Source organism: Haliotis cracherodii, unplaced genomic scaffold, assembly GCF_022045235.1.
Source record: "Haliotis cracherodii isolate W230 unplaced genomic scaffold, xgHalCrac1.p SCAF_8, whole genome shotgun sequence".
NCBI lineage: Eukaryota > Metazoa > Mollusca > Gastropoda > Lepetellida > Haliotidae > Haliotis > Haliotis cracherodii.
Genome location: NW_027266341.1, coordinates 35,456,036 through 35,473,517, shown reverse-complemented (window position 1 = coordinate 35,473,517; position 17,482 = coordinate 35,456,036). Strand labels below are relative to the sequence as shown.

General features: G+C 40.8%; 1 protein-coding gene across 3 annotated transcripts in view; it reads left to right on the top strand.

Annotated features, from left to right (window-relative positions):
* LOC139450730 (protein WWC2-like) overlaps positions 1 to 17,482 on the top strand; it is an 89,983-nt gene that overhangs the window by 35,994 nt on the left and 36,507 nt on the right. For all 3 annotated transcript variants that reach the window (XM_071232535.1, XM_071232536.1, XM_071232534.1), the window contains exons 5-6: positions 3,985 to 4,144; positions 10,522 to 10,651. In XM_071232535.1, the coding sequence (XP_071088636.1) occupies positions 3,985 to 4,144; positions 10,522 to 10,651 (290 nt within the window). The remainder of the gene's footprint in view (positions 1 to 3,984; positions 4,145 to 10,521; positions 10,652 to 17,482) is intronic.

Below are 17,482 nucleotides of genomic sequence, written 5' to 3'. Positions count from 1 at the left end.
TTTAATTTCTCAGGTAATTGTTTGTCCAGATGTGAAGGTTTACATAATTCAAATAAAATGATCCGGTGTCAGTCCAACATGGTGTATACCATATTCGACGTAATAAGCGCTCACGGCGGTATTTGCTAATATATTGGCTAGTGAACAATCCTAATTAGCACCCCTTCCGATTGATCAATGTTCAAAAGACTTATTTATTTGCGTACAATACGCACTCGTGTGTTATATGCACCCTTAATTATGGGCAATTAAATTCTAGAAAAATATATCTGTCAAACATAAACATTTCAGGCTGTCAGCATAAACCACAAAATTTATCTTTAAACTGTTTTTTTTCACGAAAATAATATTCTAATAAGAGCCCCCGATTTTAAATTTCATGAGCGCCCTGGGTGCTTATTACGTCAAATACGGTAATCTCCCCATCTCTATTGTAGCATTGCGTGGTGCTCCACTCCAGTTAGCATTGTGTATCAGTCCATCATGGTGTATAACCTCCCCATCTCTTTTGTAGCAGTGCCTGCAGCTCCACTCCAGTTAGCATTGTTTTGCATCACATATCAGTATAGCTGCTGTGGATAATTAATGACTCCTGTCTTAGAGGCTTAAATACCATGACAGAACCGCAGAGCCACATCGCATGCTTCACTCAAACACAAAGATATTTTACCTGAAGAATTAATGTTTTGGGACATGGCTGAAGTGTAACACATGAATATTCATACACACAAGTTATTGGCATCGTTGATGTGGGATTCAGATTCTTACAGTAATTGTTTCTTGTATGTTTTGAGTGATATAATTATTTCTAGGTTGAAATTTAAAATATTTTTAAAAAATGATTTGAGATTTTCAATTTGGTTAAATAGATATCTTTGTTTTTTATTGGTAATCTTTGAATCAAACAATTAACCAGATTAAGTTTATTCATTTGTATTTGACAATGGGACATAGTAGAAGAATTATACAAAACAATAAATCAGCTTGATATTGAAATTTTGTTACTAGTTTGATGCTATTTTCACTCATCTGAAGAAATAAAAATGTAAATTGTATTTACCGATGCTATCTTTTTATGATTTCATGTAATTTTGCATAAACGGGATGAAATGAGATCCACACGAGGTCCCATCTTTGCACAAGGCTGCTGGTGTTGGCGCTAGCTGACCTATCTAAGAGGGTCTAGTCCTTCAGGACAGCCAAGCAGGATACTGACACTACAATGCCCGCTTAATTGCATACATTCCACATAATCGCGACAAGCCTCTTCCGATTTCTCAATTGCTCGGCAGGCTTTGAAATGTTAAGTTGAACGCTTTCTACGAAAATTGCTCTTAGGTACTGTGTGGAAAATAGATGGTGGAATCCTGAAATAGGAAGGATTATTATGTTCAAGTGATGAATAACATGCGTTTTAACAGTATCTCCTGAGTCTGAAGTAGGATAGCTAAGCATGTGTTGGGGTTTTAGTTTTTTGACTGAAATATGTTATGTTGAGCTCCAGCCTATTAGCTTTTAGTGGTGGTGATCAGTAATGCTTAATTTGTAAATTGCATACATAAGCTTGGTGAGGAATCTTGACTCGAGGGTTTTATGTTATGATTTAGACTATGATACAAATATTACGACTTGAAAACAGGAAGTTATTTTTGCAGGTTTTTTTGTTTAGTAAGATCATTATGTTGGAAGTCATTTCCATGCCTTTTGAGGAGGAGTGTGTTATTTGTCATGGTGGCTGCTGTGACTTTGTGAGTGGGAGGTCTGAGAGCGCGGGCCAGGGTAGGATGTGTCGACTACAACACACATACCATGAAGCAGTGCTAGAATGTACTATCTGCCCTGCTCTGTACCAACACGTCAGTCAGCATGGACTGGGGAGAGTTCACTGTTTCCTGGTTTACACACAAACACTGACTGGTCCCTGTGGTGGCTGTAAGAGTGGACCGACATGGGGATCGGGTGGGCTCAATATGTGACTGGGACGATTCAGGACTCCTGCTTTCAACATCTGGTCTCCTGGCCCACTCTTGATTTACATCCTGCTGCACTATTACATGAAGGTTGTTGACAATGTCATGAAAAAACACCTGTTTACCCACTTCCTCCCACTCCCTCTTCCCCTCCCCACCTCCGACTCCCTCTTCCCCTCCCCACCTCTGACTCCCTCTTCCCCTCCCCACCTCCCACTCCCTCTTCCCCTCCCCACCTCCAACTCCCTCTTCCCCTCCCCAACTCCGACTCCCTCTTTCCCTCCCCACCTCCCACTCCCTCTTCCCCTCCCCACCTCTGACTCCCTTCTTCTCTCCTCTCCCCTCCTCAGTATTCCCTCCCCGCCAATGACTCCTCCTCCCCTCTCTCCTTTAATCTTCTGATCCCTTCCCCTCCCGCCCATCCCCTCACTTCACCACAGTGGTTCCTCCTCATGCAAACAGACCCCACTGTACAGTAGGAATATGTCTGTAAAGACCACAAGTACTACCAGACACTGCTGACTTGCACTGGTCTAGGTATTAGGGTATCTTCTTGTGAGGTGGAACATGTGAAACAAAACAGTTTCTATCCTGGCGTATGGGGACTAGTTGAGCAGATAAGGGCTACATTCTTGACCAGTGTATCGTAAAGTAGCCCATTTAGACGGGAGTGCCAGGTAATCAAGCTTCCATTGCTACTAAGAACTCTTACCTGCTTAAATGGCCGTCTGGTGTAACAATGGAAAGTCTGTTGAGAATAGACTTAGCTTGTAGTGGAGATTAATGGCCTGGGAAGTGTGTTCTTGTTCGCGAGTTATAGTGACTTAATCAAGATATTCTTGTAAATTATGTTATGTTGGTTGGTTGGTTGGTTGGTTGGTTGGTTGGTTGTTTAACGCCGCACTGAGCAATATTCCAGCTATATGAAGGCGGTCTGTAATTAATCGAGTCTGCATCAGACAGTCTAGTGATTGATATCATGAGCATTGATCCACGCAGTTGCGATCGATGACATGCATCAACCAAGTCAGCGAGCCTATCCACCCGATCCCATTAGCCGCCTCTTTCGACAAGCATAGTCGCCTTTTACGGCAAGCATGGGTTGCTGAAGACCAAATTATGTTATAAGATAATGCGACTAATATTTTTTCATGTCTGTTAGTTTGGAAATGATTTATGTTCTTAAACCTTTTTTCTTTGCTGGTAGTGAAAACAACTGCACATGCGGATGAGTTCCCCATGGCACACTTGAAATTGAATACTTTTCAGTCTGTGCCATGACCTCATGGATGGAGGGACGGTGGGGTAGCCTAGTGGTTAAAGCGTTCTGGTCATGCTGAAGGCCGAGTTCGATTCCCTACATTGGTCAAATGTATGAAGCCCATTTCAGGTGTTCTTTTGCCGTGATATTGCTGGAATATTGCTAAAAGTGGCATAAAACCATACTCACTCACTCACTCATGGATGAATGCTCACATCTTCACTGGCCAAGACTTGAAAAAAAGGCATTTGTGATAAATAGAGATTAAAAGTCGAGTGTATATCTGTGTCGTAAATATATATTAGGAATAAAAAATGTATCACCTGAGCCATACATATGAGGGTCATATCTATTTGTCATATGTCTTTCTTAAAATAATAAATGTTTAAGACGTAATTTCACTCAATAAAGTAGCTTTTGAAATCGTGCTTAATACAATTTTTGAGTGATCATCCCATTTTGTCAAATTGTGCCAAAACCCCTTGCAGCCATGTTTGTTGCCGTGTTATGATGACTTATGGGAAATGCCTGTCTTAGCATTTGGGAATATTAGTCAATAGTTTATTACGATGTGGGCATCACTTTGATGTATGGAGCCTAAAAGTAGTTCCTGCCAGTCATTTGCATATTTATTGGATCATGATACAGTTTATCAGATTGGTTTATTGCATCAACAACACAAGCCTTTATGTGATAAAGAGGAATGTCGCTGACCAAACAGTTCCTTCACGTCATCTTGACATCTTCTTTCAGTGAACTCCAACTCCAGTGTAGGCAGTACGAAGTATGACCCGGACCTCCTCAAGTCCGACATATGCCTGGCGCGGAAAAGTGTGGCTCGACTCAAAAATGAGCTGGAACAGATTCGGGCTGAAATGCAGTACAAGGAGAGAGGCGTGGAGACACTGACAAGGTAAGATAACTCTTGATGTTTTGTCACCTCGTATCCGCTTGGGCTTGTTCCCTACCCATGTCACTGGAGTACTAGTAAATCCCTCAATGTACCTACAGTATGGTGGCACTTTGGTAGATAACTTTGTGGATGATAGTTTCATACAGTGATCACATGAGGTTCTGGTCCCTCTGGTTGTCTCTTGTGATGGGGACGTGATTCAGAACGTTCTAAAATGGATTTCACCATGGACGATGTGAGATACGTCATATAATGAAGGAAGGTAGCTCTCAATGTCTCTTCTGTTTATATGGTTATGTAAATCTTTTACCAAATAAACGTTTATATTGCATATTGGGCGAACACGTGTGCTGAGGTAGTTAAAGTTCTAATTTCTTGTCTAACTCCATGTCTCTCTGTTTTGCAAGTCATGTTGACACCAAGGTCAGTGTCACAAGGGGAGATAACTGACTGCTGACTTTAGGCAGGGTCTTCAGGGCCTACTTTTTCAGTAAATACATATATATATATAATTCTCCATTTACCTAATAGTTCAAACAGTTGTAAATAGTATTTTCATGCTAAAAAAAATCATTCACTCCTCATTCAAACCTCATTTATCTAAGTGAAAAAGTTTTGTTGTACATAATACACAGGACAGTAATAGTCCAGCTTTATTAGCGCAGCTTGTAAATAGGTGAGTCAGGACCATACGAATCATTGATTGAGATTATTCCTAATGTCCCATGTTGTTGAGTATTGCGTTATACAATCAACAAAGTCTCCAAGCTGACCACCCCAATCAAGTGGCGTTGGTTTCTCGGAGACACCAGTGAAGATCGGGGGTAGAATAGGTCTTAAGCAACCCATGCTTACCGTAAGAAGCGACTAGGCTTGTCATAAGAGGTGAATAACGGGATCGGGTGGTTAGGATCACTGACTTGATTGATGCATTTCATCGTGTCCAAATTGCGTGGATTAATGCTCATGATGTCAATCACTGGATTGTGTGGTCCAGACTCGATTTTTTTCAGACCACCGTCATATAGCTGGAATATTGCTGAGTGTGGAAACAACAAAGAACAACTGTTTCTAGGCGAGACCGAGGTGGCATTTTAACTATTAAGTCTATTGAAGCTCTGCCTCATTGTTTAGAGTTGTAGCAGCAGATCCTAATGGGCTAACAAGTATGGTCGAAAGAAGCGAAGAGAAATGCACAAAATGGCTTAATGATATCTCTTAAGTCTACAACTTTGTCATTCAAACCTTTTTCGTAAGGTGATATGGAATGTGAAAAGCATCACTAAATCTCCTTTTCTGTTAACTCAGAAACCTAAATAGCCCTGCTGTTTGACTTTAGTTTAGTGAAAATATATTTCTGTGATTGAACTTTGTAGGGTTAATATCCCAAAAGGCATTAGCAATGAACTTTGACTGTTGACCCTACTACTTCTCGTGTGTAGACACTTATCATATAGAGCAGGACAGATGCAGTGCACTGGATAACCATGCTGAAATTCTTCTAATGACTTAACACATCTATCATCAAGTATGTCCTTACAGCCATCGGTAGGCTGTGCACTGGATTCACTCACCAATGTAAGACTCGCGTAATTCCTGCCGAGGGAAACAAGCCTTCATATATTAACATTATATGCAAGGAGCTTGTACAAGCTAAAGATTAAGCTTTAATTACCCACAGTTCACCAGTGAGAGGAGACGGCTTTGGGCGCTCTCTATCATTGCGTCTCGTTGCTAATTGTTCTGGTGGGAACATCACGATTTGGCACAAAGTCAGACATTGCATTGTGGGTGATCTTGGCTTGTGCTGAGACCAGGCCCCGAATAACTGACTGGATGACTGGATAAGCCCAAGCTCTGTCTATGTAGGCTTGTGAAGTGCACACAGTTACGAGGACGATACCGTGCTATTGTGATAAAACTTAAGTGAAAATAAAAGCATAGGAAGATAAGCTTAAAATCGAAGAAATATCAACTACTCTAAAGTAACTAGTGCCATTCAGCTGTTTGGCCTTAGTTTGTTTGTTGTTTAACGTCGCATTTAGCAAGATTCCATCTACATGATGCAGGCTGTAAATAATCAAGTCTAGACCAGACAGTGATTGACATCATGCGCATCGATCCACACAATTGGGATACGATGACATGCATCAACCAAGTCAGCGAGCATGACCACCCGATCCCGTTAGTCGCCTCCTATGACAAGCATAGTTGCCTCTTACGGCAAGCATGGGTTCCTGAAGACCAATTCTACCCCGGATCTTCACGGGTCTTGGCCTAAGTGCTGTGGCACTGATATTAAGTCCAGATTTTCAATGTTGATTTGAGTTTTATTCCCAACTGTTATGTTTTATATGACATCGTTTATGTTTCAATTTGAATAACATGAATCTTGCCCCCTATGTTTCATTTTGAATAACATTTTCGTTTCAAATGGTTTGCCTCCCAATTCGCCTTGATTATGTTTCTAGGTTTGTCAGCACTGTACCTCTACGTTTTTGGTTTCACCAAAGTAGTAAATGTCTCAGACCTGGGGTGGTGGGGTAGCCCAGTGGTGAAAGTGTTCTCTCGTCATGCTGCAAGCAAGGGGTTCAATTCCTCACACAGGTGCCATGTGTGAAGCCTTTTCTGGTGTCACCCCACCGTGATATTGCTGGAATTTTGCTAAAAGTGGCATAAAACCCAACTCACTCACTCACTCACTCACTTTAAGATTTGCGTCACTTCAGGATTTCGTCCCACATCAAGCTGACAACAGGGATATAGTTCAAAATGGAGTCTCTGAATTTCAAGTTTAATCCCATGTTTTTATCAGTTTTACATTTGTCAGGTTGACGTGCTTCTCATACATCCTTGTCTCTTTTAATTGATTAATGAAGATGGTTTGTTCTTGTAAGTGAAAAGGTAACATTTTCAAGTGCCACTTCTAGTGAACCGGAAATATTTTACCTCCAGATTTTTATTTACATTTCCGATGAGGAAAATCTGACCCCAACATCTCCCAGTTGACGCAGGCGTTATTTAATCCTGACATTCTGTTTTGTGCCTTCCCACTTAGCAGAGATGGAAGAATGGCTCTATTGTTATCCAGGAGGTTAAATTCCTCCATGTTACCTGTCCTGTTACCTGCCCCTTCGCTGGGGGACTGACCTCGTTATTGAGGGGACACAGGTATTCTGTACCTGCACAAAACTGTCTTGTTGGTTGCATATTGGCAACATTCAGTCTGGTGTTATAAAACACTGGGTGTAGTCATTTTTAAAGGGGCACTACGCTCTGTTATAAAACATGGGGTGCTGTCACTTTTAAGTGACACCATGCTTTTTTAAAAACCCTGGGTGCTGTCACTTTTAAAGGGGTACTATTTTGTTACAAAACACTGGGTGTAGTCATTTTTAAAGGGGGCCTATGCTCTGTTATAAAACACTGGGTGATGTCACTTTTAAGAAGGCAATATACTCTGGTCCAGTTTATGTCTTGGCCCAATGTATGGTGTTGGAAGGATGACGTAAAGGTAATATGGAGTGTACATGTTAGGCCTCTTAAAGGGGTAGGTATTCCTCATGGTACAGGCCTACACACGGTCAGTAGTGCTATGTGTGTGACATGACATATTGTTTAATTAGGGCTTATTAAATAAATTTATACACTTCACAAAATGTGTGTCGCTAGAATGAGAAGCATTTTTAAGACTTGAATCAATCGGGCTGCCAGTGCGTCTAGTCAAATCCTTCTTTGAATGTATTCAGGAGAACAGACCCCCAGTGTGTAGTCTGTGTGTCAACCTCCCAGACAGAGCTACAGATAAGCATATTTGCTAAAATACCCCCCCAGAATATTGAAAACTCAATTAGTTTCAATTAACTTGCGTACAGAAACTCATGAATTAGATGAAAAACTCGAATGTATAAAAACAGCACCTGTAAATACTCAATGAAGCTTTTTCAGTATGTGTACAAAGGAGCTAATATTGGAAACAAAATTACGAGCTAATTTACTTTCCGAGTCACGCCTATATGTTTAGAACAGTTATATACATCTAAAACATTGTTTCATTTTTTTAAAATCTTAAAATATTCACTTATTTGGGGAAAAACCCAATAGAGTAATGAATAGATGAGTGAAAAAATATTGGTTACCCAATGAAAAATGTAAAAACCCAATTATACTGGGAAACCTTAAGTAAAAACTCATTTGCTCAAAAAGATATCTCGAGCTCTGTCCAGATGTGTGGATTGTTGTCGTGTTATCAACCACTGGTTTTCTGTGTCTCAAATCCTCTATTTGGGATTCAGGGCAGAAAGGAACAGGTTGGGCCTGTGAAGATCCGGTGTAGAATAGGTCTTCTGCAACACATGCATGGCGTAAAAAGTGACTATGCTTGTCATAAAAGGTGACTTTTGTGATCAGGTGGTCAGGCTTGCTGACTTGTTGATGCTCATGATGTAAATCACTTGATTGTTTGGTCCAGACTTGATAATGACAGTCATGATATAGCTGGAATATTGCTGAGTTCGGCGTTAAACAACAAACAAACAAAAGGAACAGGTTATATTGGTGGTACGGTCAATCCCTGATTTTTCTTGTGCAGATTCCAATCGTCTAAAGTCATAATGATATAGCTGAAATAATACTCACTGTCCTATAAAACTTCCTTCAATAAAAAAACCCCCTGTTTTTCATTGCGACCCATACTGCCTCCAGCCTGAACACAATTCAGCACATATTTTACAAGGAAGATACTATTGCAGTGGGGACGTAGATGTGTGGTTATCACGTACAGTTGGACATTTAAAGAGAAAGTTAAATGTATGCAAGGATTCCAAATGTACTTTTTGAGCCAACGAGACAGGAGTTATTTGGCTACAGGAAGCTGGTCCCATTAAGGAGAAGAAAGGGGAAACATTAGGCCGATTTAACCATTGCCTGTATTTCTTACATCATACTATCTGTCATAATAAACCATAGCCGTAACAGGCGGAATGTGGGGGCTTACACAGGGAGGTAGAAGGAATGTCATGTGAGGGTCCAGAAGGGAGGATAGACGAGCGACAGAAATATTTTACTCTGTCTTTGGAAATCTGTTTTTGTATAAGATTGAGTTTGATTTAATATAAAGTTTCATTTCTGTAATTCAATCTACATTAAGGAGGGAATTGTATAGACCTGCTAAGTCCCGATATGTGGCCCATGTTTGCAGAACATGTCAATTAAAAATTCCAAATATTCATGTTATAAAGTTAACTTGTATTTCACTGATGGCAGGACCAATAAGAAGGAAGGGGCTTTAATTCATAATTTACATTATTGCTTTAAGTGCAATGTCAAAAACATACCTTTGAAATAAAAAAAATTATAACCTCAGAAAATCCTATTTTGAACAAACTAGCATTATTTCCCCAATTTATGTGCCAAGGGAACTAGTTTGGAATCCAACCTAAAACCTGGATTGTATTGTTAGGGGATGATTGCACTGGCTGTGCTGTGTTAATGGCTGTTGTATTTGGTGGAGAGATGTGGTTGGAAGACTGATGTTATGACCTTCAGGTTGGGCAAGTCCAGATATGATGTATTACCTGTAGCCGTTGAGGAGAAGCTTCACGTCCTGTGTGTCATGTCTGTCTGTGGTTGTTCAGACACGACATTAGTTAACAACAATTTGATGAACCAGTAATGTCACTTGCTTTGGTGATAATTCAGAGATAGTATTTTTAATGTGTGCACTGAAGTTCCAGAAATGTGTGACAAGGTGTTTGCACTATGTTTGCAATGTGAAGAGAACGTTCATAAAAGTAAGGGTTAGACACGTCACTAGTACGTTAGTCTGGTGAAAATCTAATGGCATGTAGTTATTTTACATTACACGAGTGGACAATGAGCTGAAGACTAGTTGTATACGAGCAGTGGTGTCTTTCCCGGAATGTGGTTTTCAGTAAATTTGAATTGAAAATGAACATAGTTGAAAGGTTGTATTATTGTTTATGTATTTGTTGTTTAATGCCACACTTAGCAATATTCCAGCAATATGATGGTGGTCTGTAAGTATTTGAGTCTGGACCAGACAATCCAGTGATATCATGAGCATCGATCCAAGTAAATGGGTTCAATGACCCAAGTCAGCGAGTCTGACCACCCGATCCCGTTAGTTGCTACAAATGTCCAGAACCTAGTTATATATATATATATATATATCTCATATGATATCGATCACTGGATTGTCTGGTCTAGTCTCGATTGTTTACAGGCCTTTGTCATATCACTAGAATATTACTGAGTTCGGTGTTAAACAAGAACAAATACACATACAAACTTAAGCGATTATAGCAAACATACTTCACCATAGACTTCACCATAATGTCCTGTGTCTGTGTGTGCAGGGTGGACCAGAAGCTGGCGGGACTGGGCGGAGGATACAATGTGACGCAAGCCCAAGCCATCATCGCAGAGATCCGACAGTTGCAGCAACATGTCAACACGGGCGAGAAGGAAAAAATGGACCTCATGCAGGTAAAAGCCATATTTCAAAACAAAATTGGGAGAATGCATCTTTGAGTCGGACTAAGATCTTCGGCAGATATGCGTAATCCAGTTGTGGTTGGATGTCATGCCTGAGATGACCCTGTATGATATGTCATCTCGGTGGTGAGATGTCAAGAAGAAATGCTGTGGATTTGATGTTCTTGATCTATTCCTTCTCTTCATGTTACTGTCTAGACACTTGGATACTCATTAATATCCAGAGTCAGTTCTCTCTAGAATGTTTAGATTGTGACATTATACAAAATCTTACTTATTCATTATTCACTGGGAGTGATTGGGTAGCGATCTGGTTTGAGCGTTGGCCGAAGACACAGGTTTGATCCCCAAGATTCTTGGGTACATAATATTGCTGGAATATTGCTAAAAGCGACACACAAACATTATGACTTGTCTCACCAAAATGGTAAACAGCTAATACTTTGGGCTTTTCTCCCTCAATAATCTGACACAGGGATAACTGAAATTCTGTTCAAAGCAGTGTTATCCAACTAACTCTTTAATAATGAAGACTTGGGAAATCTTTTTATTTTTGTAGATGTACTTTCCAGTCATGTTTCACTGTTGTGTTAACATGGTGTTATTAGCGTATCACAACCAAACCTACAAGCTCCTGTATAAAGCATGACATGAGACCAGACAGAAAAACTAGTGTTGATGTAAGCATTCGGAATAGCTTGTCACTGAAGGTTACACTTCTTCTTCACCGAAATCGGGGGTAATTTCGGGCTTTGTGTGACACTGACCACCTCCACATAGCTGACTTGTTATCGTGTTCCCCCCAAACACTTCTGACGAGGAAAACAGAACTCATCAGCTTGCTGCCGGCACTGTTTTTGCACATCCTACAATCCTTCCGAGATCTTTTCAAAATCTTCTTGCTTGTGTACGGAGCATATGATGGTATGCCTGGAATTTTCAGCCAATTGGTAAAAAGGAAAAGGGGAGAAATTAGAAGCTAGAGGCGATTACTTGAAACATATTGTATTACCGGGGCTGGTGGGAGTTGGCCTAACACAAAGTAATGCAAAACACTACCTTGGTGGAGAGTATCGTGTATCCCCCATCTTATCATCCCATCGCAAGCTGGAGGAGGAAGCATAATGTATCTGCCCGACCCTGAGGTGCATGTTGGGCAGGATTTGATAGTAAAAGTTTGGATATGCATCTATATTTTGAAATATGTGACGTACTCATGCATATATTAACCTATAAACACTTTTTGCACTTATTCAACAATTTTGATCATCTAAATATGTAAATGACAAGGAAAACTTATTACACTTATTTAAAATAGTGCTTTTATGTTCATAGAAAAACAACCTGTATGTTCCAGACTCTGAGTTTTCGGTATTTTGCTGCTCAGGCTTGAAATGTAATTAATCATGATTTAGATGCTACACATGTTATTGTAGATTTATATTTGTGATGTTGTTTCAATTAGTTGGGGACAGACCTCTTGGTCCACAGTAATCAATAGTCATAGAGAAATAGCAGGTCATGGGGATCTGGGTCACGATGGAATGTGAATGGGACACCATGTCTGATTAATCTGCAGATAGGGGCTTGTACCACATGTGTTCACAACAAACACAGGGTATCAATGCTGGAAGAGAGGGTAGGATGCTGGAAGAGGGGGTAAGGTGCTGGAAGAGGGGGTAGGATGCTGGAAGAGGGGGTAGGGTGGAAGAAGGGGTAGAGGGTCCTGGAAGAGGGGGTAGGGTTGAAGAAGGGTATCAATACTGGAAGAGGTGGTAGGATGCTAGAAGAGGGGGTAGGGTCCTGGAAGAGGAGTAGGATGCTGGAAAAGGGGGTATTAGCAGTCAAGAGTATTGAACAAACATTACTCACGGCTTGTTAAGTGAGAGATAATTAATTGTGTTTGAAATGGAATTCAGTTGGACACACATGGGCTGACTCATCGGTGGAGTGACTGCCGTACATGATGCAATGTTATGTAGCCATGCAGCGGATGCCCCCCTCGTCGGTGCCGGGCAACTCAGCACCCCGTGTGCACTGCATGCATGCACATTACCTGTCAATATTTATTTACATTGACGGAATAACTCCTGAGTTTTTTGTCACTCCCTGTCTGTGCTGGCCATTTTAACACCAGGTGGCGTATTGGCTCTATTTCATAAGCTCATTTCCTTTGCAACAGACTTATAGTTGTCATTGATTGCCAACATATTAAGGATCTCACTGGCTTCCTCACAGAAAAGATACAATGAGAACTGGGGAAATTGCATCAAATGTCTGAGAGAATCATTTCTGTAAATCCGTTGTTTTGGAACTATTAGTATACTCTTTTTCAACTTCACCTTGGTGTTTGATGGACACGTGGAAGTGAAGGAATTTCTTTAATAGGGTTAAATGTTTACAGTCTAACCCATTGTTTCAAACTCCTGGGTTTAGTTTGACTTTCCTGGGATGCAACAAAGCGGATCTTATGAATACACAATGCCATTTAAAAAGTGGTCAAATGTAACTAATGTTATATTTGGGATAACACTTTCTTAGTAAAGTACAGATTCTAGTACTTTTTGGGGTTGAGTCCCGTCCGGGATTCGAACCCACACCTGCCAGGGTGAGGCACACACACAAAGTCAGCGATCTGAGAAAGTGTTACCCCAAATATAACATTAGTTACATTTGACCACTTTCTAAATGGCATTGTGTATTCATAGCTTTCGGCCATGGGAGCCGTGCCAATTTACACTTGTCAGGGGGGTACTCAAAGTACGTGATCTAGACTACCAGTTGTCGGACTTTCATTTTTGTGGAAGGCTCGGTGGCTGAGTGGGTTAGATCGCTGACTTTGTGTGCTGGCGATTAGGTGCCTCACCCTGGCAGGTGTGGGTTCGAATCCCGGACGGGACTCAACCCAAAAAAGTACTAGAATCTGTACTTTGTTATCCCAAATATAACATTAGTTAAAGCCGATCTTATTACTGTTTCACTTTGCCAACAGACAACAGAAAGTAAACGTACCACTTGGTATATGTTATACCTTTTATGTAATAAGAAAGTGACAGTTTCCTGTCTCTGTTTCATGCGACCTGGGTGATATGAGGGTTTATATACCACTGTGCTTCGTATTCTCTCTATCATAGTCTAACTTGAAAATTGCAGACTTGCTTAAAACCTTAAGTTCTTATTCTGTGAAATATCATAAAATGTGTTTGTGAAGATGCTGTTACGGATGAGATGAGATGGATGACAACTGTAACCAACTCAGATGTCTGTAGTTGTCAAGGAAAGTGAATTATGTGTTTTGTAAACACATATTCATTGTTCATTTTTCTTTGAATGATTTCCTATGTGTCCGTCGAGATGAAGGGATGTATTCATACATCCACAAAAGTGTCAGACTCCATAGTCACTGTCACATGCAAATTTGCATAAATATCAATAAGCTTATCTTATGTCATGACTTTCAAATGTTAATTAAAATTTTATTAATTTATTTATGATACGACATATTCCATATTTTGACTGTCCCATGAATAGCATTAGCTTGGTTTGTGGTCTTGATTGTTTAAAGCAGCGTTGTATAATAATGCTGCACTCAGCAATATTCCAGCGATATGACATCATTGTGTCAAATCTGGAAGGACAGACAATCCAGCCATTGACATCATGGACATCCAACTGATCATCAGATACATTTAGGACACAACTGATTACACATAAAGAGAAAGAAAGGATTATTTCAGATACTTATAATGAGTAGAATGTATGAAATATGGTTAACATTTTAAAGGAACACTTAATATACTGTTCCACTTTTATTAAGGTTAATCAGATCTCATTCTATTTGAATATGCTCTTGACATATGAGAATCAGTTTTGTGTATTATAGAAAGAAAAATATCCCAATCAAAAGCTTAGTATGTATGAAAGGGAATAATGTGAAAAGGGTTGGGCATTTACTGGAGACGTTGTGGTAATGTTCCGTTCATGCAGTGCTGTGATGTGTGCTGTGTCAGCAGAATGGTGAATGATGGTTTTTCTGAATGAGTTGTGGATCTGGGGAGGAACACTTGTAGACCTGTGTTACTTGTCTCCTTCAACAGTGCGTAGGTGGAAGTCGTGAGGCACCCGACCCTCGCAGATAAACCACACACTCTCCACTCGGCGCTATCACATAAACACTGCCTCTCTTTAACAGTCTTGAAGAGTTTTTTGCTTCATGTTTGGTGAGGAGTTGTGTGGATACTTGATTTCTGAAAGAATATGGAGTTGCAACATTATAGAACTTGATATCTTGAAGAATGAGTATCTCAGTGTTGGAACTTTTGACTTGGTAAAGTCTTCCATAAGTTCTAGGTAAATTCAGTTTGTAGGGTGTTATCTTAATATTAAGCAGTTATTTACCGTGCAGTAGTTTGATTATTTACCAGTAAATTGTGAGCCATAATGTTTCAATAGGTACATTTATGAGTGAGTGAGTTGGGGGAATGTGTTGGTGTGTGTTTGAGTGAGTGAGTTGGGGGAATGTGTTGGTGTGTGTTTGAGTGAGTGTGTTGGGGGAATGTGTTGGTGTGTGTTTGAGTGAGTGAGTTGGGGGAATGTGTTGGTGTGTGTTTGAGTGAGTGTTTGGGGGAATGTGTTGGTGTGTGTTTGAGTGAGTGAGTGTGTTGGGGGAATGTGTTGGTGTGTGTTTGAGTGAGTGAGTTGGGGGAATGTGTTGGTGTGTGTTTGAGTGAGTGAGTGAGTTGGGGGAATGTGTTGGTGTGTGTTTGAGTGAGTGAGTTGGGGGAATGTGTTGGTGTGTGTTTGAGTGAGTGAGTGAGTTGGGGGAATGTGTTGGTGTGTGTTTGAGTGAGTGTGTTGGGGGAATGTGTTGGTGTGTGTTTGAGTGAGTGAGTGTGTTGGGGGAATGTGTTGGTGTGTGTTTGAGTGAGTGAGTGAGTTGGGGGAATGTGTTGGTGTGTGTTTGAGTGAGTGAGTTGGGGGAATGTGTTGGTGTGTGTTTGAGTGAGTGAGTGTGTTGGGGGAATGTGTTGGTGTGTGTTTGAGTGAGTGAGTTGGGGGAATGTGTTGGTGTGTGTTTGAGTGAGTGAGTTGGGGGAATGTGTTGGTGTGTGTTTGAGTGAGTGAGTGAGTTGGGGGAATGTGTTGGTGTGTGTTTGAGTGAGTGAGTTGGGGGAATGTGTTGGTGTGTGTTTGAGTGAGTGAGTGAGTTGGGGGAATGTGTTGGTGTGTGTTTGAGTGAGTGAGTTGGGGGAATGTGTTGGTGTGTGTTTGAGTGAGTGAGTGAGTTGGGGGAATGTGTTGGTGTGTGTTTGAGTGAGTGAGTTGGGGGAATGTGTTGGTGTGTGTTTGAGTGAGTGAGTTGGGGGAATGTGTTGGTGTGTGTTTGAGTGAGTGAGTTGGGGGAATGTGTTGGTGTGTGTTTGAGTGAGTGAGTTGGGGGAATGTGTTGGTGAGTGTTTGAGTGAGTGCTTTGTAAAAACTTTGGACCAGGGGTGGAAGGGTTGGTTTGTTGGTTGGTGGGTGAATTTGAGTGAGTGAGTGAGTGTTATTTTACTTCACAGACATTACTGTAATACACCTATGTAAATACTAACTTTAGACAGACAATCCATGCAAATGCAGCCTCGGGCTGCCTTGAAGCTATCATGTGGTCCGATAAGCTTCGGTGGCTGACAATTTAACTTGGCAGTTGTCTCAAATAGGTCCACAGCTGTTTTTATAGGGGTTTGTCAGAAACTACACTTCTTACAGTGTAGTAGATCCAATTAGAGACATTCTAATTGAATTTATTGACCAACTGAAGATTGCAATCGGAAGCAAGGGGTTGTAGGTAGCACAGGTTAGATAACGTACAGAATAACATGAATGGAGAAAACGGTGTTTCGAACTTTGAACTCAGTGAGGAGGACCAAAATGCTGTATTTGATGTTTTGAACTTTGATTATTGCTTTGAAATTGTTTTTAGGATATGTTGAAATACGGCCTCCTTACGTGAATAAAGTGAAAAGTATTTGATGATAAATGAAATTCCTTATCTTAAAAGACACTGTCATCTTGTCCACATTGATGGTTTGTCTGATGTCAAGGTCAATAAACAACATGGGCACCAGTGGCCCAGTCTCCTAAGGTGCTGTAATTTGCTGTGCGGAGTTGTGTCCCTTAGTCATGCCAGAATCATGATGTAAGGTTTGAATACTGGTTCACCTTGATTGTGTTTCTTGGGTTGTCAGCACCAAACCTGTGTTCATGTCTTCATGAAAATGTGCAAATGTCTAAGACCTGCATCACTTTGGGCTTTCTTCTCCAATCAGGCTGACATCGTCTGATGTAACTGAAATACTGTTCAAACCTGCGTTCAGCCAAACCCACCATTCACATTGACTGCCCACTTACTTTTTCACAGTTCTTCGTTAGAAGGTGACATCCATGTATCAATGGCTCTTGCATCGCTAGGTCTTTAGGATAGTCGAGAGGGTAAATGTTTGCTTGTCATGCACAGTTCTGTTGTGGTGATCCCTGCATAGCTATTGCTGGTTTGTGGGCTAGTCGTTAAAGTGTCTGCTCGTCACGCTGAAGGGGAGGGTTCAGGACCTGTGAAGATCCGGGTTAGAATAGGTCTTCAGCAATCCATGCTTGCCGTAAAAGGCGACTAAAGGGATCGGGTGATCAGGCTCGTTGACTTTGTTGATGCATGTCATCATATCCCAATTGTGTGGATCGATGCTCATGATGTCAATCACTGGATTGTCTGGTCCACTCGATTATTTACAGATCGTCATCACATAGCTTGAATATTGCTGAGTGCGGCATTATAACAACAAA